Source organism: Benincasa hispida, chromosome 3 (assembly GCF_027475165.1).
Source record: "Benincasa hispida cultivar pf3 chromosome 3, pf3_genome.v1.1, whole genome shotgun sequence".
Taxonomy (NCBI): domain Eukaryota; kingdom Viridiplantae; phylum Streptophyta; class Magnoliopsida; order Cucurbitales; family Cucurbitaceae; genus Benincasa; species Benincasa hispida.
The window spans coordinates 67,738,668-67,764,337 of NC_143480.1; the positions used below are offsets into that span (position 1 = coordinate 67,738,668).

General features: G+C 34.7%; 2 protein-coding genes across 5 annotated transcripts in view; one reads left to right on the forward strand and one right to left on the reverse strand.

The window, feature by feature from the left end:
* Positions 1–461: 461 nt before the first annotated feature.
* On the forward strand, positions 462–3,804 carry LOC120074374 (heat stress transcription factor B-3-like). Its single transcript, XM_039027471.2, has 2 exons — positions 462–879; positions 3,135–3,804. The coding sequence occupies exons 1-2, from the start codon at positions 604–606 to the stop codon at positions 3,567–3,569; spliced, it is 711 nt and encodes a 236-aa protein (XP_038883399.1). The 5' UTR covers positions 462–603; the 3' UTR covers positions 3,570–3,804.
* A 622-nt stretch (positions 3,805–4,426) lies between these two features.
* ABCA1 (ATP-binding cassette A1) overlaps positions 4,427–25,670 on the reverse strand; it is an 88,184-nt gene continuing 66,940 nt past the window's right edge. For 2 of the 4 annotated variants that reach the window (XM_039025516.2, XM_090311800.1), the window contains exons 19-40: positions 24,939–24,993; positions 24,759–24,830; positions 23,406–24,125; positions 23,079–23,257; positions 21,451–21,661; positions 20,373–20,456; positions 19,817–19,858; positions 19,635–19,731; positions 19,308–19,435; positions 19,112–19,216; positions 18,072–18,218; positions 16,544–16,822; positions 15,495–15,630; positions 8,522–8,601; positions 8,124–8,231; positions 7,514–7,664; positions 6,763–6,899; positions 6,597–6,671; positions 6,230–6,533; positions 5,694–5,827; positions 5,044–5,105; positions 4,427–4,687 (exon numbers count right to left, since the gene is read on the reverse strand). In XM_039025516.2, coding sequence (XP_038881444.2) covers positions 4,606–4,687; positions 5,044–5,105; positions 5,694–5,827; positions 6,230–6,533; positions 6,597–6,671; positions 6,763–6,899; positions 7,514–7,664; positions 8,124–8,231; positions 8,522–8,601; positions 15,495–15,630; positions 16,544–16,822; positions 18,072–18,218; positions 19,112–19,216; positions 19,308–19,435; positions 19,635–19,731; positions 19,817–19,858; positions 20,373–20,456; positions 21,451–21,661; positions 23,079–23,257; positions 23,406–24,125; positions 24,759–24,830; positions 24,939–24,993 — 3,388 coding nt within the window. In that variant the 3' untranslated portion in view covers positions 4,427–4,605. Of the gene's footprint in view, positions 4,688–5,043; positions 5,106–5,693; positions 5,828–6,229; positions 6,672–6,762; positions 6,900–7,513; positions 7,665–8,123; positions 8,232–8,521; positions 8,602–15,494; positions 15,631–16,543; positions 16,823–18,071; positions 18,219–19,111; positions 19,217–19,307; positions 19,436–19,634; positions 19,732–19,816; positions 19,859–20,372; positions 20,457–21,450; positions 21,662–23,078; positions 23,258–23,405; positions 24,126–24,758; positions 24,831–24,938; positions 24,994–25,670 lie in introns of all 4 variants that reach the window. The other 2 variants (XM_039025515.2, XM_090311799.1) reach the window with 1 other exon arrangement.

Here is a 25,670-nt window from a genome sequence, read left to right on the forward strand (position 1 = left end):
CAATAATTATACATTAATTCCCAAAGCTTTCGCCGTAGACACATCATCAAAACCCAACCATACTCCCTTTTTCTAACTTTTTAAACTTTTCCCCAACAAGCAAATTCATTCTTTTTCAACTCTAAACCAAAATAATAATATGAATAATAATAAGAATAATAAAAAAAAAGAGATTTTTTTAAATGAAAAATGCTAAAAATATTTTACAAAATGTCAACAACATAGACATATACCAATATCTATCAATGATAGTATCGATAAATAATGATTTTATTATATTTGTAAAAATTTTGGTTCATTTTATTGTATTGGAAAATAACCTAAAACTAATAAAAAATCAGACACCCACAAATTGAAGTTTCTTTACTATATTTTTTATTTTTTTAAAAAAATTTTCTACAAACAATAGAAAATTAGTTTACATAGTAAAAGTACTGTTGATCAGCCAAGAATTTCTGACTATAAACATAGAAATGGTCATCCATTTCTTTAGAGGGAGAAACACAAGAAAGAGAGAGAAATTCTTCACCTACAAAAAAAAAAAGATTAAAATCTTTTTTTTTTCATTCATATATCTGTCTCTTTGTGTATTGAATCTTGTTAATGGAGGCTGGAGTGAGCAATAATAATAATAATAAAAATGATGAGAAGGGGTTGCCGGCGGAGAGTGATCAGATAATAAGAAAGTCAACGCCGGCGCCATTTCTGGTGAAGACTTACACGGTGGTAGAAGATCCGGCGACCGACGAGGTGATATCGTGGAACGGCAACGGGACGGCGTTTGTGGTTTGGCAGACGGCGGAATTCGCTAAAGATGTTTTGCCAAAGCTCTTTAAGCATTGCAATTTCTCAAGCTTTGTTCGCCAACTTAATACTTATGTACGTTTTTCTTCTTCTTCTTATTCTTTTTTTCTCTTTCTTAGATACCTATTTCATACATATAATACATTTTTTTTTTGGAATTACTAATATGAGGTGGAGATTCGAAGTTACGATTAATTAGAATAGCAAGAGAAAAATGAAAAAAGGAGGAAAAATTATTCAATTTTTTTTTCACTTTTTATCTCGACCCTTCAAATTCTCAAAATTTAAAGATTATATAATGTAAAATTGGGCAAATTTGATATATATATATGGGTTGTTTTTAAATATAGAAAAATAAATCAAAATATTTACAAAATAGAACAAAATTTTAGAATTATCAATGATAAACACTAATAAACTGATAGAACCTCTAACCTCGAGGTCACGCTCATGTTGGCCAAATTTCATATTTCGTAAGAACAAAAATTTTTCTGTTACGAGTTTAGTTAGTTTCTTAACTTTGGTTGTACTCATCTAATGAGTCTGTATATACTTTTCAAATTAGTTTGGGACATAGAAAAGTGAACAGATCCATTAAACACCAAAGCCAAAAATTTACAAACCCTATTAGACATAAGAAGTGTTCTTTTTCGGAAGAAAAGAGGGGAAAAAAACCCAAACCTACACTGTCTAATTGAATCTATTAAAATTATTTTCTAAAAAGAAAGTATAGGAATTTATTAGACAAAAATTAAAAGATTAAAGAAAGATCAATTGAACATTTTATTTAGAGTAGATTTATAAATCAACATCCATTTTTTTGAACTTTAGTACTTTCAAAAGGCTATAGGAAAACTAAATAAATTATACTCTTTAAAATTCAATCTCATTTGAAAGTTCGAAAAAAACAAAAAACTCAACCCAAAATTATAGCCTCTTAATTGTCTTATTTAATTTTAAATTTTTTGGTAAAAGCATAACAAAACTTAAACCCCTTTTCCGAAATTGTATTTTTTTAATCTCGTCATTATTATTTTTCCATTGTATTTCTTTTTTAAAAAAGAGAAAACAAGTATATATGTTTATTAAAAAAGTACCTGTATATATTATCAAAAAGAGTAACATAATACTTTAATAATTATTAGTTTTTAGAGTAAATTAATACTTGGTTTTTATGTTTAAAATAAATTGAGATTTTTTTCCTTCCTTATCTTTGATTTTGACCTAGCAATAAATTGAGATTTCTGGTTCTAAGTGAGACTGTGGGTGAGATTTTGACATCCACAAATTTAGTTTGCTAATTAAGTTTGATTTACTTGCATTCATATTTCAGACCCAAAAAAAGATTAAGTTGTACTTGTCTAACCTAACTTGATTTGAATTTGTATCATAAAGAAGTTTATTGTTTTTGACATGTTGTTTAAATAAAATAATTAATCATATTTGTTGGCCATCCAAAAGAATGAGAACAAAAGAAGACTAAAGCTTCAAAAGCCTTATGGGAATATTAATTAAGCACAGTCATTTTTTGTCTTTTTCTTTTTCTATTTTTTTAGTAAAATTATTTTTTTTAGAAGTAATAAAATAATTTTCAGTAAAGATAGAAATGGTCTATAGCATCTTTGTCAAGTTCAATTTTTTTCGACGAACTTTCTTTTTGTCATCAAAAGTCTAGTTGATAAGCTTTCTAATTATTATCTACAACATTTCAAACAAGAATATTCTTATTAATTTCCTTTTTTTTCTCCCAAAGACTTGTTAACTATTATTATGAACCTTTCAATGCATTTATTGTGGATAGATTATTGAGACTCATCGCTAATTCTCTAGTATCTACTTTGAATGACTAATTCTTATCTCTACAGAACACTCTTCCATAAATATGAAGATAGTTATTTCAAGTAAAAAGATATTCAATTACAATGACTGTCTCCTAATAACTGTGAATTATACATTAAAAAATCTACATATTCGTGCTTGTAAAACCATTAAATAAGAGATACTACGCTTTTATACATCAAATGGTGCATTATTGGTCACGTTTTGATAATCTCCTCAAACAGTCTCCTCCCTATTTAGGTTGATATACACACCAGGATAGTACTTGAGCTTTAACGTTTTTGCTAACAAGTATGGTCGGTTATATAAAACAAAACTAAGAAACATACAAAACACGAAGATTTCAAGAACATTTCTAGGTTGTTGGAAACTAAATATCTAGGTATAAATCTTATCGATTTGAAACAAAAATTTATTTTTTAAAAAATAAAACTATAAATTGTTAAGTTCTTTTCTCAAGTTGTAATTTTTGTTGTTTGTGTTTATTGAAGGGATTTCGAAAGGTGACGACAACAAGGTGGGAGTTTTACAATGACAAATTTCAAAAGGGTGAAAAGGAAAAGCTTTGCGAAATACGAAGAAGAAAGACATGGACCAACAAGCAACAACAAGAAGTTGATGAAGATCAAAGATCCACCTCTTCAAACTCATCATCTTCCCAATACAATACTCTAATGGATGAGAACAAGAGGTTGAAGAAGGAAAATGGTGCCTTAAGCTCAGAGCTTGCAACCATGAAAAGTAAGTGCAAAGAACTTTTTGATTTGGTAGCTAAGTATCAAAATGTTTCAAAGAAAGAAGAGAAAGATGAGAGGCCAAAGTTATTTGGTGTAAGGTTGGAAGAAGGAGAGAGAGAGAGGAAGAGAAAAAGGGCAGAAGAGATTAGTGAAACTGCAACTTTTTTGCTATCTCAATCATGCAAATGAAGGCCAAGTGGAGAAGTCAATTATTATTAGATTTTAAGAAGGCTACTACAAAATCATGTAGCTTATATAATTATTAAACTAGGCAATAGTGCATTGTGAAGTATATATTTGTAAAAAAAAAACAAATTGACTGTTTTTTTTCCCTTTATATTTGCAAAAGACTAATAAAGGCTGAAAGGATAACAAAATGATGGGCACAAGCTCCATCTATCAATTTATATTATTGTAGTAAAAACTTTCTAGAAAGGTCAACTATGAAATTTAACTAACTATTATAAGTAACATTATTACTTAAATGTTGGAGTGACCTGAGTGATGATTTAAGTACAACAATTTAGTCCGTCTAGCATGTCTGTATCTGATATGTGGACACTTGGACAATTTAACACTTATTAGACATGTATTGAATCCATATTAGAGCAACAAATGTGTCAAGACATGCATAAAACATTTGTTAGTAGACTAAAAAGGCACACATGTATGACAATAATAAAATAAAATTGAGTAAAATACATCAGATTTGTTTGTTTAAGCACATAAATGCATCAACTCATTTATTTTGAAGTTTTTCTGATATAAAAATGACATATTTTTAGAAATATATAATTGAATAAACGTGTCTGTTGTGTCCGTGACCTAAATTTTTAAAAATGACATGTCACCGTGTGTGTCTAGTACCAAAATGCTTCGGTGATAAATTTAAAACAATACAATGTGACAATATGCTGAAAATAGGTGGATCAGTCAAATAAAGAGTAGATTTAACCTAAAAATGATTTTGAGTACATGATAGAGCCACTAGAAACCAAAGAACAAAAATCAGAAGAAAAAATGGGTGATCCCACTGTTGCATGGACTTATAAGCAATAAGAACCTCATACCTTCTTGCATTAAAATACAATCGTCAACACTGAAACATCCAAAGCAATCTTATATAACACTCTCATATTTACTGAAGTTGTGGCACATGAAAAATTGGTTGAATGAGAGGGGATATGCACATTATGTAAGTATGATGTGGTATCTATACTTTGGTTTAAGGATTCGATGCAAAATGATTAAAAATTGTTTCTAACGTCGATTGGCTAAGACTGTATTCGGCAATTCCAAGCTGTTTTCTGGAGGAAAGAAAACACAACAAACTATAGATCAGATTGCAAGACAATGGAAGTGATTGAGAACATTACAGGAGGAATAATGAAGACCTATTTGGTAACCATTTGGTTTAATTTCTCAAAATTTTTTGCTTTGTTATGTACTTTCTACCAATGTTCTAAAAAAACTGAGCAAAGTTTTGAAAACTATAAAATATAATTTTTAAAAACTTGTTTTTGTTTTTTGATTTTCACTAAGAATTCAACACTTTAAAGATAAAAACTATGGTAATAAATTAAGAGGAAATAAACATAATTTTTCCAAAACTAAAAAACCAAATGGTTATCAAACAAGCTGATGTAACGAAAAGAGATCTTACCTGTTTCTCTCTATGTGTCCAAAAGCATCTGCAAGTGAGAGGCCGTCCTCCCCATAAGGCAACTGCATTTGAGAAATTTTTGTAACTTTAGTTATTTATATATATAGATGTATCTATAAGAAATAAATGAACATATATTAATCTTATAGAAAATGACCATGTAAAAAAAAGCTTGTTAACGTTATTGCTTCAGCATGGTTAGGCAAGAGCTCAATATCCAATCGCCCAAATGTTGATTTAGTGAAAACATGAAAGGCCAAAAGGAAGACAACAATATACGCAAATACCTATATTTTGAGGGAATCATCTATTTTACCTATACTAAATCCTATATCTATATTTTAATAAAACTATTTTCACAGATGTTACTTTCTTTGAGAAGATAATTGGAGGTTTTTGAGGCAAAAAAGTATTGGACATGCGCAATTTTTATTGCTTTGCTCCCCTATAACCGGGCACTTGCACCGGGCATGGCCCTAGAAGACATCAAAAGAGTTTTTGGTATTAAGCTCACTCGAATGTTCAAACTTGGATATGCAGAATTTGAATGGATGGTTAAAAAATCTCCTACTTGTGATCTAATTTTATCAAGAGATAAAAAACTGTATTGATGGCTATATAAATAATGTTCCAATATTCATTGGTCGTACCTGATATTTCATACTCAATCCATTACACCCATGGAATGTTGCACCGGAAAATGAAGAGAGAATAAACGAATTGATCTCCGAGAACTTCTCTGTCGCTAACCACCACTCAGAAAATATAGGTAACGGTATGCTGCCTACAGAATCAGTAGAGAAAGACAGACATAAGCTTTGGTATCATGAAAGAGTAAATAGACAGCTGTTTTTTTCTTGCAATAAGCTATAAAATTTATTAGATTATCCTCGTGAGCTTTTTAATTTAATTTAGGCTCTTTATTTTTCTTTTTATTATTATTTATTTATTTATTTATTTTGCGTTGATGTGATTATTGTCTAAGAGGCATGAATATAAGAAAATTGGAGACTTTCGGAACAGATAAATAATAGGTTGTGTAAAATATTTGTATGAAAAAATCAATTCGACAGAGTGAATTTACGAGATGATGCAAAGTGTACTTACCATCTTTTATGAAATGATAAGGAAAAAAAGAAAAAAGAATTTCAAGGTGAATAAGAATACAAACAAGGATTTCACGTACCATCTCGAAACAATTGCTCTGTCAATTGTTCACCAAAAACTCCAGGAGCAGTAGACGGGGAGGATACAAGTGTTTTTATCCTTTCTTCATTTCCAAGCCAACGTCCAATTATGGTTAACATTTGCCTAGACAAGCTAATCTCTGTCACTGATTGGTTTTCTGGTGTGACGGGCTCAATAGCTCCGATACAAACTTCAATGTCATTCAATAAGCTTCTCGGGTGTGAAGGAAAATCAAAAAACCCCTCACGAATATGTTGACAAAAGTTATACAGGTCCTCTAAGTTGATTTCATGAGGTTTGACCTGTAGAAAGATGAACAAAATCAAACTATTGATGACATCCAAAAAATTAGTATGCCTGAATACCTCTAGCTCAAGATGATTTCCGAATCGTGTTTTCAAATGCTGGGGACTTCCTATGCAGCGTAGCCGTCCTCCAACCTTCAAATGATAATATGCAAAAGTTCATATAGGGTCCTAGGTTCAAACCAATACATAATTTTTAAACTAAAGGAAGAAAATCTCTTTCAACCATTATCCCAATACGAGTGCAAAGTGCTTGCGCTTCGTTCATGCTGTGTGTGGTGAGGATAACTGCCGTCTTTCCTCGTCTTGTAGATATTCGGGATATAACATCCCACATGAATCGTTTGGCGATGGGATCCATCCCTAGAAATGTCATCATAATAAAAAAAAATGATAGTAAAAAAATTGATTTGTGTTGTAGATATTATAAAGCACTATAAAAAATAATATGCTATGGAAAAAATGAAGTCTGATTCATATACCAAGAATGCATATGAAGAAATGAGAATCATTCTATTTCATTTTACTAAGGTTGTTATAACATGCTTAAAAGTATTGTTGTTCCAGGTGTCACGCGTGAGTTTTTTTTTTTTTTTTTTTTTTCTTTGGCTTGTATCAATGATTCAATGAAAATCTTGAAAGAGGATAAGTTGGATTACAATAATAGAAATTTCCCTATGTTTCCTGGCTTTCAATTGCAACAATGGCATCTTTCAAAATTTATTCAATTATTTTACTAATATTAATGGGACAACATTAGAATAATGAACACTATTAGAAGCGGAAATTAAAAACATAGGCTTAAATCTGATTTTGATTTTTGAACTTTCAAGTTTGTTCCATTTATATCCCGAAGTATTCAAAATATCTTGAGAAATCCTCAAACATCTAGATTTGTTCTATTTTAGTCTTTGAACTTTTAAAATATCTAATCATATTATAATTTTTTTTAGAGGAAAAAAAAAAAACACGAGTACCTGTGGATGGCTCATCAAGAATAACGACAGGAGGTTCTCCAATCATCGCAATTGCAACAGAGAGTTTACGTTTGTTTCCTCCACTGAGTGAATATGAGGGTTTATTGGCATGCTTCAGCAAGTCAAAGTCCACCAATTTATCCATAACGACCTACCCAGAAGGTTATACAATCCCAAATTTAGTGTTATGTATCCATATTTAGGAAAATTGGTAATCCAATTTTGATTCTTAAATGGAAACAATAAAGGAAAACAAGTAATCCTGTTATCAATTTATCAGTTAGTTTCTATCAACGGTAATTATTTAAATAAGTTGTAATCCTTAATGGTCTATTTTATTCTTATTTTTAATCTCTTTCCTTTTATGTATTGAGCCTTTCTCCTATATAAGAAAGCCACAAACTGTTACTTGGAATATAAAGATTTCATGCCATCAAAATTAAGAATCACCTTGATAAGGGACGTAATAGATTCACATCTTAAGAAATTCAAATTTAAATAATTGAATTCGACCCGAGTGAAGGACAAGCAAGTTGCACATGAAATCCTTGATACAAATGCGTCAACTATTTAGCAAAAACTACACTAAAAATTGAACTAAAATACGTACATCATCTATCTTCAACTCTGGAACACCTTTTATTCTTGCATAAAGTTCTAGGTGCTCCTTAGCGGTAAGGTACTCTAATAGAGCATCAAACTGTGGGCAATATCCAATCTGGTCACGGATAGAACAATGAAAGTTTCAGGTGTAATATACATGACTACTCCAAAAATAATTACGGTGTAATAACAAATAACAGATCAAAATTGTGAAAATATTTCTCACTTTTTCTCATTATTACATGGGTAAAAGCCCTAATTTCAATAGAATATAGACTTAATGAAATAAGGAAAATACTGACAAAAAAGGAAAGAATCCTACAAAATAATTACAGCATATAAAACCAAATAAAATAAAATATTTGCATAAATCAACAAAAATAATCAAACAAGTCTTTTACGTACATGGCAACGAGCAGCCTTAGGATCAGTTCTTATATCTTTTCCAAAAATGAAAGCAGTTCCCTCACTGGGAGATTCTTCTCCTGGAAAGCATAAAGGTTGTTAGTGATGTAGTTCGTTAAATTTAAACAATGAAGTTATATTTGATATTATAAGATTTTGGACCACAAATATTAATCACTATAGGGAGGGAAAACTACAATAACCACTTAAGAATGTGATAGTGTCTCAATTATGTATTTACTGTTTTGGCTCAAAAAAGCCTAGGAAGGTCAAGACCCCCATCCTGAATACAAGCTCAACAAGCTTAAACTCTCAAAATGAAAAGATACCCCCTCCCTGCTTCTACATTCCTATTTTTATAGCAATTTGTCATCTCTCTCCCTACTAACAGAATTCTCCCACTACTAACCGAATTTGTTATAGATTTGGTGGTCCCCTCTCTAACTAATTTGATTCTTTTCCATAGTTACATTTGTGCCCCTCTCCCTACTCTTCCTTTTGGCCTTTCTTTCATATCTCCTAAATATGGGAGGTCTATCATTACCCTCCCCCAAAGCACCACTTTGTCCTCAAGGTGAAAATCAGGGAATTGTTCAACTAATTGTGCTCCTCCTTCCCAAGTTGCATCTTCTACTGGCAGATCTTCCCACTGTATGAGTACTTCAAAATCATTTGGTGATGATATCGTTGAACCAATCTTCCTAATCCCCAAGACTGACAATGGTTTTGGATGTTTTCCAAAAGGTCCCACTATTGGTGAAGAGAATCGTGGTAGTATGGTTCCTTCAGCCTTCCTTAATTGTGAAACGTGTATTACTAGATGTATGGAGACATTGTGAGGTAGATCAAGCTTATATGCCACAGGTCCGACCTTTTGGATTATCTGAAAGGGTCCAATGTAGCGTGGTGCTAGTTTTGGGTGCTTGTGCACCAATAGTGATCCTTGGCGGTAAGGCTTGAGCTTGATGTAAACCCAATCCGATACTTCAAAGTTTACCTCTCTTCTTTTTGAATCTGCCAGGGCCTTCATTCTTTGTTGTGTTGCTTCTAGTGTTTTCTTGAACTGTTTGAGCATCTCGTCCCTGTTTTTAGGTGGACGTCAACTTCTCCTACTGTGGCATTCCCTTGTGTGTAAAGGATGAGTGTAGGTGTTGGTCTACCATACAATACCTCGTAAGGTGTACTTTTGATGGCTGTGTGGTAAGATGTGTTGTAATTATATTTAGCCCATGCCAACCATTTGTGCCATTGTGAAGGAGTCTCCATGGTAAAGCACCTGAGATAAGCCTCTAAGCCTCTAAGCCTCTGTTGACTACTTCTATTTGTCCATCCGTTTGTGGATGATAGGATGAGCTCCTCTTGAGTTGTGTTCCCATCAATTTAAACAATTCTTCCCAAAATAGGCTAGTGAACACTTTATCTCTGACAGAAATGATGCTTCTAGGCACTCCATGTAAACGCACAATTTCCTTCATGAACAAAGTGGCCACTGTTGCTGCTGTATAGGGGTGGCGAAGAGCAATGAAGTGTGCATATTTGGATAGCCCATCAACCACTACCAAGATTGAGTTGTATCCCTCGGATTTCGGCAGTCCCTCTACAAAGTCCATGTTGATATCTTGCCAAGTGAGCTCGGGTATTGGCAAAGGTTGGAGTAGTCCAGTAGGAGCTAAGGCCAAATACTTGGCTTGTTGGCAGACAGAGCAATCCCCTACAAAAGCCCTTACCCTTGCCTTCATCCCTGTCCAGAAGAATTCCTTTTTTAACCGTTGGTACATTTTCACTACCCTATTGTGCCCCCCCCAATTGGGTTGATGTGGAATTCTTGTAGGAGTAATGGAATTGTAGGTGATAGAAGCTCTCCCTGAAGTGTATATCCCTGGGAGTGTGGTTGCTCTGCTCGGATGTTATCCCTGATTGTTCTTAGTTCCTGATCTTACTCAACTTGACTCATAAATACCTCCTGATTGAGGGAGTGCAGCACACTGATCATGGTCAATTCCAGCGTGGTAGGTAGCTTAGACAATGCATCTGCTACCGAGTTTTCTCTTCCCTTCTTATACTCTATCTGGAACTCGTATCCTATTAATTTTGCTACCCATTTCTGGTATTCGCCTGCTATGATACGCTGTTCTAATAGGAACTTGAGACTTTTCTGATCTGTTCTTACAATAAATTTTCTTCCCAATAGATAGGGGCGCCACTTTTGTACAACCATGACTATAGCAATTAGTTCTCTTTCGTAGGCAGCCTTTAGTCGATGTGTGGGTGGGAGGGCCTTGCTGAAGTATGCCACCAGCCTTCCTTCTTGCATTAGGATTGCCTTAACTCCTACCCCGGAGGCATCTGTTTCAATTATGAATGTTTGATTGAAATCAGGGAGCTTGAGGGTGGGTAGTTGGGCCATGTGTTGCTTCAAAACCTCGAAGGCCTCCTGAGTGTCCTTGTTCCACTGTAACTTATCCTTCTTGAGTTGCTGTGTTAGAGGGAAAGCTAGCAAGCCATACTGAGGTACAAACTTGCGATAATAGCCCATTAATCCAAGGAACCCCCTGAGTTGCTTGACTGTTGTTGGTGTTGGCCATTGGAGCATAGCTTCCACCTTTGAAGGGTCTGCCGCTACTCCTTCTGATATGATATGCCCCAGATAATCTATTTTCTTTGCCCCAAAAGTACACTTCTTAAGATTGGCCATAAACTGGTTGTCCTCCAAAGCTTGTAACACCACGAATAGATGATGCACGTGATCACATAAAGAAGAGCTGTAGATTAAGATATCATCGAAGAACACTAACACAAATTTTCTTAAGTATGGATGCAAGAGATCATTCATTATCGATTTAAATGTGGATGGAGCATTTCTCAATCCGAATGGCATGACTAAAAACTCGTAGTGGCCTTCATGAGTGCAAAATGTGGTTTTGTGTATGTCTGAAGGAGCCACTCGGATTTGATGGTATCCTGACTTCAAATCAATCTTCGAGAATACCCGTGCACCAACCAATTCATCAAGGAGTTCCTCAACCATTGGAATAGGGAAGTTGTCTGGTACAGTGACTTGATTTAATGCCCTATAATCGACATAAAACCGCCAGCTACCGTCCTTTTCTTCACTAATAACACCGGGCTTGAGAAAGAACTTACACTAGGTTGAATGATCCCGGCAGTGAGCATCTTTTCAACCAGCTTCTCAATCTCGTCCTTCTAGAATTGTGGGTATCTATATGGCCTAACATTCACTAGCCCTGCCCCTAGCTTGAGTTCGATGTGGTGTTCATGATGTCGCATTGGTGGCAACCCTTCTACTGAACTGAAAACAGCTTGGTATCTTTCTAAAATCTCTTGTATTTCCAGTTGTAGCTCTACTATTGACTACGCTTCTCCATCTTTTTTAGAAGTCATGAGTGAGTTTAGCTCGAGAAGGATGCCTTGGCCCCCTCCTTTAACTAATTTCATCATGGACTTTAGTGAAATCTGTGCTTTCATCAGGCTACAGTCCCCTTGCAAGTGTATTCTCCAGTCGCCTACTTGAAATTCCATCTCGGACGTTCCCCAATCGCATTCGACTCGTCCTAAAGTCATCAGCCATTGCACTCCTAACACCACATCAGCACTACCCAGGGGCAAAGGAAAGAAGTCATTGATAATAGTTAAGTTTGGGAGGTTAAGAATTACCCCCTTGCAAATGCCCGTCGTCCTCACTGATATCCCTGTTCCCAGCATTATCCCATAACTCGTCGTCGGTGTCTGTGGCAATTTTAGGGCTGATACTAGTTCGTTATCGATGAAGTTGTGTGAGGCACCACTGTCAATGAGAACAATCACGTCCCTATCTCCTATAGCTCCTTTGACTTTAATCGTTCGAGGTGAATCGATCCCCGCGAGAGAGTTTAGGGATAGCTCTGCTGCTCCTTGTTCGTTATCTTCCACCACCATAGATTCTAAAGTAGTCGTCATGGGCATCTCCACATCCACTGGTTCGTCCTCTGTTTCCAGGATCTCATCTCCTTCCTCCTCATCGTCGTATAGCAAAATGCTTAGCTCCTTCTTTTTACATCGATGCCCTAGTGTATACTTCTCCTCACAACGATAGCAGAGTCCCTTGTCCCTTCGGATTTGCATCTCATTGTCGGATAGTCGCTTGAAAGCTCTGGCCATGAACGGTTTTCCGTTGACATCTTTTAAAGTAACAGAATTTGAAGACGTGCCTGATGTACGGGTCGGGTTGAGAGAGATCGTTCGGGCAGACGCGTGCATGTTCTGATTTGAATTGGAGCCAGGTTGACCTGTGGTCAAGTTGGGTCCCGAGTTTGAAGACACGCTTGTTGATTTTGCCGGATTCGGGTTGCCCCATTTTTTTCTTCGAGCCTCCTCCGTATCTTCTATCATTCGGGTCATTCTCATCTTCTCTTTCAGCCTAATCAACTTGAACATCCTCATTTCGATTTGAATGTCTTCCTTCAGCCCACTAACGAACTTGCTTTCTAACGTCTCATCGGATAGGTCTTTCAACGGCCCTGAGAGTTGCTCGAATCGCCACCGGTATGCTCGCACACTGCCGTCCTACTTCAAGGTGAGAAACTGTGCCTTCCGGTCTTCCTCTTTGACTGTTAAGAATCGTAGCAGGAGTTGTTCTTTATATTTGGCCCATGTGTCCATCGGCGTCCTCTTTTCCTCCCATTGATGCCATTCCAAAGCCTCTCCTTCCAAACACAAGATCGCAGCCTCAATTTTGTCTTTCTCCGACAACCTGTTCACAACAAAATATCTTTCAACTCTATGAAACCATCGCATCGGATCCTCACCTAGTTCTCCTTTGAATATCGGTATTTCCAGCTCCCTCAGTCGCATATCGAACAAGGGCACCTCCCTTCTATCACTGCTTTCCTCTCTCGCCGGCTGCTTGCCCTTATCAGTCACGGTCCTTTCTGATGATCCCGATTCCATCTCCTTGGCTGTTTCTGATCTCTTCGACCAAACCTCCAGTGCCCGGATCATCTTCTGCTCCATCGACTCTCCCAATGCTTCGATTTTTGCAGTCATCATGCTCTCCGTGATCTGTTGCATTTCTCCAAACCTTTGATCCATCCTGTTTTCCATTCCAACTTGAAGTAAGGTGAGTTGTTCCTCCACAGCTGTTAGTCTTGCCTCCATCTTTTTCACCATACCCCTTTCCCACGAATCGGATGGCTCTGATACCAAATTGATAGTGTCTCAATTATGTATTTACTATTTTGGCTCAAAATAGCCTAGGAAGGTCAAGACCCCCCTCCTGAATACAAGATCAACAAGCTTAAACTCTCAAAATGAAAAGATACCCCCTCCCTGCTTCTACATTCCTATTTTTATAGCAATTTGTCATCTCTCTCCCTACTAACAAAATTCTCCCACTACTAATCGAATTTGTTATAGATTTGGTGGTCCCCTCTCTAACTAATTTGATTCTTTTCCATAGTTACATTTGTGCCCCTCTCCCTACTCTTCCTTTTGGCCTTTCTTTCATATCTCCTAAATATGGGAGATCTATCAAAATGCTGAAGATCTTTTTATAAGCAATTAACTAAAGTTAGATAATGTTTGGACTTATTGATCAATGGGAGCTTTGCCATAGTTTGATAAGTTCTTGCTTAATGCTAAAGTTATGTGTTATAATATATAATTAAATTAATATGTACAACCATCCTTTGTCGTAATTTTGTATATCCTAGATTAGGGTTTCACATTCACCTATATATATTTATCTTTTGTCTAATTAAATAATAAGAAATTCATTCTCCAAAAGTACAGATTACATGGTATCAGAGCATTATTCGTTTAGGGTTTAGAATATTCGTTTGACAGCTTTATTCTCACAAAGTTAGAGTTCGAGTTTGGATCATCAACTTCGAGTGGCCGTTTGTCGACACCGCCCACCTCAGGAGGAGCACATGGTTTCTTATTAGTTTCCTTGACATCAAAATATTGTAGGGTCATGCGGGTTGTCCGATGAGATTAGTCGAGGTACACGTAAGCTGGCCTGAACACTCACAAATATCACAAAAAAAAAAAAAAGTATAGTTGTCCTTTTTTGTATATCTTAGATTAGGGTTTCTCATTTACCTATATATATTTATCTTTTGTCTAATTAAATAATAAGAAATTCATTCTCCAAAAGGACAGAATACAATATGCACTTAGACAAGCGTTGAACTCAATAACAATCTTGATAAGCATGGTTTGCAGGAAGCTTCTTTATAAGCATGGAAGTTTCTGATCTTCCTTGGGTTTGGTTATTGTCTTTCAGATTTTCATGGTTAACGATTATGTTGACAGCACCTTTGCTGATGATTGTGTTAACAGTGCCAGAATGTTGACAGCATCTTATTTATTTTTGCTATTGTCTCAAGCTCAACTGGGGCTTCTGTTGCTACTGAAGTTATGGTAGGTTACTTCAAGTTTTGTTATGCCCAACTGTTGTTGGTATCAAAGGCAGGACTCAAATTCTGCTGTTTCGGTCATTGTTGTGAGACAAAAAACAGTGTGCCAAGTTTTTGCTCTCGTTAGATGGTTCTAACCAATGTGGGAGCTCAAATGAATGATGCAACTTGAGGCTTTAAAGACCGATTTTTTTTAGTTTTAAAGACTTAATTGCTGATTTTGTCCATGTATGTGATCAAGAGTTAGTTTAGGCGGGTTGGGTCAGTTTTCTCAGCTGTACGGCATTAAGTTTTAATTAAATTTGATTTCATTATTTAGGTGGATTGTAGTTTGTTTCAAGTTTTCAGCCTGTGATCCTGCATAAATCAATAAAAAATTCTATTTATTTATTTCGTTCTTTCTTTCTTTCCATTTTTCTTTAGATCTTAAAAAATTTGTCCAATATTTATCTAAATGAAAGTTTGGATACTCGTTGAAAATTATTAGATGTCTAAGAGCTCTTATCAAGATTGTTATTTGTTATTTTATGGAAAAAGAAAGGGAAGTGACGTTATACCAGTGAGCATAGATAGAGTTGTTGTCTTCCCAGCACCATTTGTGCCTAAAAACCCAAAGCATTCTCCCTCTTGAACTGAAAAAGTTAAAGAATCCACTGCAATTTTCTTATGGAGATAATTTTCTCCAGGATATACCTGAAAATGGTTAGAAAAAACAAAGAAATGAAAAGAGAAGTATAAGAATGTAAGTTGAACCTTAGATTCTTTTCATTATATCAATGAAAAGTTTGTTTCGTTCAGGAAGAAGAAAAAAAAAAAAAAAAAAGGAGCTATGCTTCGAATAATCTCAAGTTCCCCAAATCAAACTACCCATCTCCCCTTAGTCTGGCTTGCTCTGAGCATTTTTGTGGTTCAACAACACTGTTTTTGTGGGAATTAATTTTTCTGCTCACGATGTTTTTTAGCTTGGTTTTGATATTATATTGTTGACTTTGAGCACTTAAAAGTCCGTTGCGAGACAAATATTTTCATAGTTCATAAACATTTCTATAATTTCATTTAGAGTGTTTTATTGGCTGAGACGAGACTAATTTCTTATTTAGTTTTCAAAAGGTATTAGTTGATTTGATGAAATTGAAAATTTTAAGTTAAAATTGCCAAATTAAGCCAAGTGTTGAGACAAATAAAATTTTCCCTAATAAAATCATTTAAAAGAGTACGTAAATTACCTGTCAATTTCTTTGAGATGTTGGGAGTAACACCAAGAAACACATTAATTTTGTTGAAGTTGAAGTATTGATATAAAAATAAATTTACTAGCTCGGTTTTGTGCAAATCTCTAAGCCGTTAGAGGAAGTAATAGTATAAAATTAAATTTTTCATAACCTAACAACTTAAAACTTCGGGTTCTATAGTGGTTTAACAAATTTTGCTGAGTAACAAAAGGTAATACAATTTAAGACTAACACATAATATTTAATCCCCCATAAACCAAATCAAGAAGAATATACAGCATTAAAGCTTTGTACAAAAAAGCAAGGATCAAGATGTAGAATATTCTAACAACAAAAATTCCATCATAATTAATTGAATATAAAAGTGAAAATACCTTCCGAAGATTACTCAAGTAGATAATGGCATTGTCGATAGAACCTGATAGGACCCTATTTCTTTCTGCTGCCACATCTACATCGAGATCAAGGTCGGGAATAATATACCCTGAAGAAGGCGCAAGAAGAGGTTCCAAGCTGGGGGATGAAGTTTCAGTTTTAAGATTTGTGAGATTGTTCCTCCAACGCTTCATCCACCATTCCTTGACTGCAATTGCAGTCAATTTTTGGAGAGGCAGCAGTTCAAGACCAAGAGTTAAGAGAAAGTAACACAGGGACTGTCAAGAGGGGGGGAACCCAAATAAGATCATATCTATTGCATACATGAGATATCGTTGTTCTAAATTGACGACGAGAAAACATTTAACACCACCATATTTGCTCAATTTTCACCACCATGACTCTTGTCAAAATGTGAATCAGCCAAAAGTAAATGCAATTGAATTATGAACCAAATCTAACTTCTTCATACTCAAATGACAATATTCCGGATGTAATATTCAGGGCATTTCTGCCACATTGTAATTTGCAACTACTTATTTGATAATTTATTGATAGTCATGGACTATCTTATCATTTTTCCATTCCTTGACACTCAAATGTTGTAGGGTGAGGTGGCTTATCCTATGAGATTAGATGAGTTGCGTGTAAACTAGCCCGAATATTTATGGACTATAAAGCACCGACACTTCTAAACTGGTGAAGTGTCAACGTCGGACATTGACACACTCCAATACATTCCATTATTTTATGATTATTTTTTTTGCTTTTTGACACGTTCGGACACACAAAGACACACCTAGGATGCCATGCAAAAAATTTTTTTTAAAATAATGAAACAAGACCCACAATCGGCAACTCATTTAAGGGCCATTAAGCCGATTAAAATTAACTGTTTAGCCCCAACTTTTTCAAAAATCTAGAATGCTTACACACTTCATCTTCAAGACTTAACCCTATAAAAAATTAAAAAACTCACTATGCTACCTGATTCTTCTTTCTAACATCGACAGCAGTGAATTCCACATCATGACCCACGACCGCCGACAACTTACGTGGGATCTCTTACTATTTTTTTCTTTTCTCATTTCTGTTCTTTTCCTTCCATTTTTATCTTTCCTTTTTCTTTTCCATTTGTCTTACTTTTTTTGTTAAATATTTGTGCACATATTTCACGATATGTCAAATTATGCACACATATATTTATTTTTGTAAAAATAAATAAATAAATAATGTGCCCCAACGTGTCGTGTCCTACTTTTTTTGTAAATTGACGTGTCATCATGTCGTTGTTGTGTCGTATTTGTGTCGCATGTTAGTGCCTGTGCTCCTTAGTTCACAAATATCAAAAAAGGAAAAAAAAATCTTTATCAGTTTTCCATCTTTATGGAAACATAGTTACCCTCAGTTTAGCCATTTGGAAAAACTTCCAAAAGTATCAAAATCATCTCTACTCCCCGAAAATTAATCGGAAGGGTAGTTCAATAAATTGTCACATAACCTTCTATTGAAGGGAGACATACAAACCTGTACACCGAGATAACAAATTGAGGCACCGGTAACATTCCAATTATAAACCCCATCACTTGTTTTATCTTTCATCCCCTGCCGAAGAAGAGCCAACGAGGCAAGTCCATCAGCAAAGCAAAACCCAGGTGATATTCTGAAGAAATTCTGCATGAATACATGAGAAAGTCAGAAGAAATTAATGCTAAGTCCATGCTTGCTGATGAGAGAACAAATATCCTGAGAACAGAGAACAAAGAACAGAGATAAGCAGATCTTCATCAAGATGTCCAGACTATCGGTAATATTGCCACAATTGCACACAGACGTGAAAATCAATGGTAATGTGATAAAAGTTCATAATTCTTAATGATAATGGCTCATAGATGTGCACAAAATACAGAGAAGAAAGTTACGGTGATGACATAGTTGGTCGATCGAACAGAGCAAGAGATAGTCTAAACTTTTCTTCGCTATCAGTGAGTCAAGACTATGAGGCAAGTCTATCTGTTTCATCTTTTCCCTGAAATTGTTCACATTTTCACCAAAGTAATACCAAGAACAAGCTTCAATGACTTCAGCCCTAAGGATGGCTTAAATTCTACGTATAATTCAGCTTGGGGAGCAAGTAAATTTGTATTAGTATTGTTGTGTTTAGATTAGATATAAGTATCTTTTTAACATTTTAATTTAATCTAATTATCAATTTTCAATAATAATTAATTGAGGTATGGGCAAGAAGGGCTCGACATTCACACACACACACATACATATGCCAACAATATTAATTTTTAGGGACTAAAATCACATTTTGAAAATTTAAGAATTTAAATTGAACATATTGAAGCCAAATTAAGATTTAACCATTTAAATAAATATGACAAATTACATATTAATTTTTTTAACAACTAATAACCTACTTTCATCACATTAATAATTTAAATATTTCTACCAGAACCAAAATACAATAGGAGATATGAAAAGATAACCAATCAGGGAGAATGTTCATTTTCTAGCCGATCATCTTGAATAAACAACACAAACGCATAAAGAGAACCAACCTTCAGAAAAGAATTTGTTTTTGCTGTTGTTTCAATAAGCCCCATAATGAATGAAATAACCATAAGAATAAGTCCAGTGAAAAAGTGAACCGACAGAACCACATTCTGCAAAGAAAATGAGACAGTATTTTGGTAAATAGTGATGATTCGTTCTATGTATTTTTAGGTACGGTTAAAAAGGTGATTTTTCTTCTACCTGAGCCACAGTATGGTCCCAAAAGAAAAATGTAAGGCAATATGTTGACGATGCAATGGCCAGTCCATATTCCAAAAATATAACAGCCGTTGCTAGAAATCTACCTTTACCAATGAATTGATCCATACCTGCATACATTTTTTTAAATTGAACAATGTGACAAGAATAAATACAAAATCCCAAAGCCCTCCATAAAACTTATCTGAATTCAGAGGTGCACAAAAGACTGCAATTTTTAGGAAAAAGGAAGTGGGTGAAAGAGATGGGAATAAAACTTACAATAATCAAACGTCCAGAAAAGGCATAATTAGAAGAGAATGGACGTACCAAAGATGTAAAAGAGTACTAGTGCTAAACCAGTAGGAACCAAGAAACTGACAACGTCCCATACGTAAGTCGATATCCAGTATGAAAGCACTGAAACCTGGTAACATTATGTTGTTTGAAGAAAATGTCAGGCTTATACATTTTAAACAATATGAAAAGAAGCAAATGAAGAGATGTCTTACCCCACTGATCATTTGTTGGTGTTTAGCTTTTGTTTCACGTTCCTGCATAAACTTAGATAATTTTATCATGTGGTATATTAAAATACTTCTAGTCTATTTGAAAAATATGTTAAATGTGTGTATATATGTATTGTATTTTGTCTTGTATTGAAATGAATTTTTCTACTACAATTTGAGATTCAGTCAAATACAAAATATCAAATCCTTTACAACGCTAATAAATAAGTTCACATGCATTTATATAGGTTTGAAAGGATCCAAAGGGTCTTCCATGACAAATCTCTTCAATGGGCTGATCGTTTTGAAGTGCCAGACTCACTGCATCTTCTTGGTGTTCTCTTTTTAAGCTTTATGTTAAAATTTCTATTCAATATATAAACTTAAATTGGGGGCTTTCATTCATTTTCTTGTATAATTTGCTTTCGTTTTGGTTTTCTTAGTTCTTGGCTTTTCTACTTTTTGGTTGCTAGTTCGTACCTTTGTATTTTGAGCATTAGTCTCCTTTCATTATATCATTATAAAAAATACTGTTTCCTTTTCTTAAAGGAAGTATTACCTTCACGAGAGAGACAGCAAATGATGCAGGAATAAAACAGAATGCTATATTAACTATGATAGCAGCAGCAAAAGCATCCAGATCCTACAAAATGATAACATTCTTCTAGGTTACCGTAAACAAACAGGGACACAAATAACTAAAAGGATTAATACAGCACATAATAATAAAGACTCCTCATACAGAATTTAATAGATACAATAAAATTTGCAAAAGACTGTTTAGTATTTCTAGAAGCTAGGACAAGTTAGTATGTGAGAAGGAAGCATGTAGCCTGTAGGAGCAATAAAGCAAGAGAGTAAATATATTTTCTTTATTTACCACACAACACATGACAAGTGGTTTTGGAACTTTAAATTGTTGATATAATTTTACTGTATGCAGATGAACAAAGCATGTAATCTCTTAAAAAATGTAATCTGTCATCATCTATAAACAAATTGAGATCTATAAATTCAAAACGAACAATGTTCAGAAGAGATCTGCAAGAAGGAAGTTAAGATTCTGTGGTCTAAGTTATTTTTAAGAAGAGCCTATTCCAAAAACCTCACGTGTATGAGCAATCAGGCAACAGGGTAGTTAATATCTTATCCCAATTTACCTAACATGTAACATATTTTCGGATGGCCACAAGTCAAATGAATCCCTGCTTGGCAAATAATTTCTCTGATGGATGATAATTCAGGTCTAGAACACGGGCCAGAAGAGCATATTCCATATAGAAGAGGAATAATTTTATGAAGAATGAGATGACTGATGAGAGAGATTAAGTCATTTTGTGACTCACCACCGTTCTATTATTTATATTGCTAAAAAGCATAGGACTTTCTATTAAGATTCTAAGAAGTACAAGGGAGGAATTGGGCAGAACGTCTCAACATAAGGCTAATTTTTTTTTTTTTTAATTCTTGCTAAGAAACTAATAAAGAACTTTCCATTATGAATCTGAAAACTACAGGAGAGGGATCCACAGGATCGAGGATTAGCACAACATACCTGTCATCCATACCTGAGTATTAACAAAGTTTATACACAGCAAATGTACCTACACTCATATTCAGAGAAAGAAATCACATACATGTCGTTGCAAACGCTGGCTTTTTGTCATGGGGAGAGGGTGATTTCGTGTTTGAATAGTCATATTCTGGTCACCAGTAGCCAGCCTTAGAACTGCGGCATTCACAATATTGATAAAGGTTGGAGCAGAATGCTGACAGGAACAATTGTGCAGTACAGTATATCCTATACTGCCATCACTATTCTGATCATCCATTACAATCGCTCCATACCTGAAAAGCACAAGAAGATTCATAAATGAAATGTGTAACAGAAGGGGCCAATTTTGAGGAACCATGTAAGACATTTATTTAAATATATCGTAGTAAAACCACAAAATTCATATTTATAATATACAAATATGAAATGTAGGGAATTCAAGGGCTGTCCTTGCAACTATTTTTATCTTTTTTTAAAAAAGGGAAGGAGACTTTTCATTGATATCATGAAAAGAGGCTTATATGTTTACAAGTTCATTTTGTTTTTAAGTTTAGGATCATTTCAGCCCTAAATTGCTATTATATGTGAAACTACAAGCCTCATAAAACATGTTCATGCCAAATATGATTGGGTCAAATTCAGCAGCCTCCCCACTATTCATAGACATGTTAGCTTCATAACCCCATGGTACAACATTATCAAGCTCAAGAAGGCCCTTTGAAAACTTCACAGCTATTTACAGGAACGGCTCTAAATCTTTCTTATCACATGACCTTAAGATCAAATATCCAAGACTGTTCAATCCAGCCATCGGGACAAGAAAAAACTTGCTATCAGCGAAAAGAAACAATGGCTCTAAATCTTTTCTTCTTTGTTAATAATATAGTTTTCCTTCTCAAAAAAAAAGGGGGGGTTCACAAGCAGAAAAAAGCGAAACAGTATAATATTTGCTCAAAACCTTGTAAGGTATTGGCCATTTATAATTTATACAGATATTCAATTCTCCTTCTCCTTTTCATTCAACTAGCTACTCTCGTAGGACAAGTCCTTGGTTAATCTCTATGCATTACTGGTTTGCTCAAGGACATTAGAAACCAAGAAAGAAGCACAATAAATAAAAAATCACATTGGAACAAATATTACTGGGGCCAAAACAGAATAAGAAAATAGATAGAGCACGTGGCATTTTAAACAACATAAAAAAGGGGGAAGAAAAGGCAAAGCAAAGTTTGTTTTTTTTTTTTTTTTTCCAATAAAAAAAAGACATCTGTTCAAAACCAGATTAAGAAGAAACAGAACCTCAAAATTTTACAATGAACAAGTATATAACTTGACTCAACTACAAACGCACTAAACGCCATCAAGCTTACTTCAAATATTCTCTCCTCTACTGACTTCAAAAAAAAAAAAGGTTGAACAGTTGAAGTTATCATATTCGTCGAACCCACACCAAATCAAATTTTATTAGCTATGAAGTAACTTGAACTGATGTTCCTGAGGAAACTATTAGCGAAGAAACAATCTAAAAGTGCAGTATCCATCAAAACTTGATACACACAGGGAGTAATAGAGAACTAGAGAAGTTAACGAGTGTCAATCTCGAGTAAGAAGAAAGCCATTAATATAGGATCGCCACTATCAAGCTTAATCCAAAAGCTACATGAAAAATAATGCAGACTTCAAAAGACTTAAAAATATATGTCAGAACACCTTGATTGGTAAGATTCGTTGAAGCTAGACATCAGATATTCACTCATGGATAGTAGAATTGGTCCCAGAGTTTCCCCTGCTGCTTCTATTGCATTGGATAATGCTTTTTCAGCATCAGGGAACTTATAAGCACTAGGTTTATATTTTTGAATCCAACCGCCTTCAATATAATGTGCAACCTGTGCCACCAAATGCCAGAGAGAAGTATCAGTTTCACATGCAAAACCCATGAAATGAATCTTACCCCAGGAGTATCTAATGCTGTCACGTGAGATAATCTTATACACACAGCAAATAAAAGAACAGCTTAACATGATAACTGCTAACCTGCTTGGAAATATGCCAGTGCAGATCAAAAGGAATTGGACCACCACCACCACCACCAATTAATTCTGGATTAAATTCTGAAGTTGTCAAAGTCACTGACTGCTGGTCTGGATGTGGCTTGAGCTTAAGAAAGAGAAGACCAAAAAACAAGAATACAACAGGAATCAAAAGTTGGAATACAACTGTCCTGCGGTCTCTACGAGCAGTTATGGCCCTCTTAATAAATAATGCTTTTGAATGTTGCCAGAACTTTGATCTCCATAGTATATCACACCCGGGGACCCCTAAACTCAGAAAGTTAATAATACTGAAAGTTGTTGAAAATATCAAACCACATGCTCTTTTTACTACAAGAGCCAAGAACCCAGACTTTTCAGATTTCCCAAAATGCTGAGACTCAGAGACTTTGCTAGGCACTTGATGAACGGAAATATCTGAAACCACAGAACTCATAAGGAGAGAGCTTTTTTTCTGCTCACTGGGTGCAACGTCAAAATCACATCCAGCAACTCTTAGGAATACTTCCTCAAGAGTGGTAACAGATATACCATAACTATCAATTCCAAGATGGTCTTTTTCGTAACAAAGTTTATTCTCTGAAGAACAATCAATTGCGGAGTTAGAAACTGATCTGCGCATGTAACTTTCAATTTCCCTAAACATGCTCTCAAATGATGAAGCGGATGATATAGGAAGCTTAAAGGAGATCTCGGTCCCAACCTGAAAAGCATGGTAAACAATTATATATGATGGAAAATAAAAAAAAAATTAAAAAAAAAAGGTATAAAATGGGTCAAGGTTGATTTAAATGAAACTACAAACTTCAGAAAAAAGTCTCTGCGCATCGATTTTCCTTTTCACCTACTTTATCAGTGCATTCGACAAACTTTTAATCCAACATATTCTTTGTGGCCAAGGCATACTATCTAAAATAATACACCAATCCTTGAAGTAAAGCACCGTCTCTGGAAGCAGGGTTGTTGAAACCTCGTGCACATAAATATTTTTTTTTAGAAAAAAGGAGAGGGGAGAAGGCAAAAAACTTAAGAATTTCCAACTCAGTAAATAAGAATCATCAAAGCAGGTTGATAAGTTCACAGGAGACTGTCAAAACCTTATTTTCAACATTTTTCACAATTGTTCTTGGTGAACAAGGAAAACATTGAATAGTGTTTGCATATATCTTCATTCTTCAAACAAAAGCCAACCGGAAGGGATTTTGTAAACATTTGATCAATCAACAGTCACTATAGCTCATGTAAAAGATTTGATCAATCATAAACATTCTTAAAATGTTTTTCATACATCATTGCTGATCATTGGAAGCAATGGATAAGCAGGTGAATTGATTACCTCACTCACACATACTGCTGATGGAATGTGACGATAGATGATATCTGCAGCAACGGAGACAGTGGGTGCAGACTGAAAGGAGACATGATGACAAGGAATGAGAGCCAAAGGTTGCAAGTTACAGAAACCATCATTCAGTAAGTTCAGAAAGAGAAAACAGAAGTTGGAGGAAACCCTCACCTTCACTAAAGTAAGAGTATAACCGACTCCATACTGATGCTTTAAGAAAAGAGAACTGTCAAAAGAAATAAAAATAAAAATAAAAGAAAATAAGACGTGTAATATTTAAATGGTTGTCTAAAATTTGATAGGTCAATAAGAGATTCCATGACCTTTGTAATTTATAGTTGGACCCAATGTTCATATGAGAAGCACAACATTATGTTAAGAAAAAGCATAAGATAATTAAAGAGGAAGATTTGAAAATATGATACGACTTATTTCATATTTAACTCTGTTGCTATAGCTAGCTACTTTAGTGGTTCGCAATTTTATACCCTGGGACATAGAAAAGAAACTAAGAATTATGGTTTACATACTTACCCAAGAGTTTAGAAGATGATAGCAACAATATAGTATCCACATTGAATAATTTGCCCATGATTAGAGTTTTCTTTGGGATGATATCTTTTTTTTTCAGTTTATTCCTTGTGAATAGTTTCAGAATCTCCTCTTATGATTGGTTTCAATGTAGCATGGGTCACTTTTCATTTTCTTAATAAAAAGTCTGGTATCGTTTTCAAAAAAGGAAAAATTTTATTCATTTTACTTTTTTTTTAAGACAGAAACTGAGCTTTTTATTAAGAAAATCGAAAGAAGGGCAGTGCTCTATCTAAAGTACAAGGATAGCAAATCATCGAAAAACAAACATAATCAAGTAAAGCAACAAAGGAACAAGAATACAAGGCACAT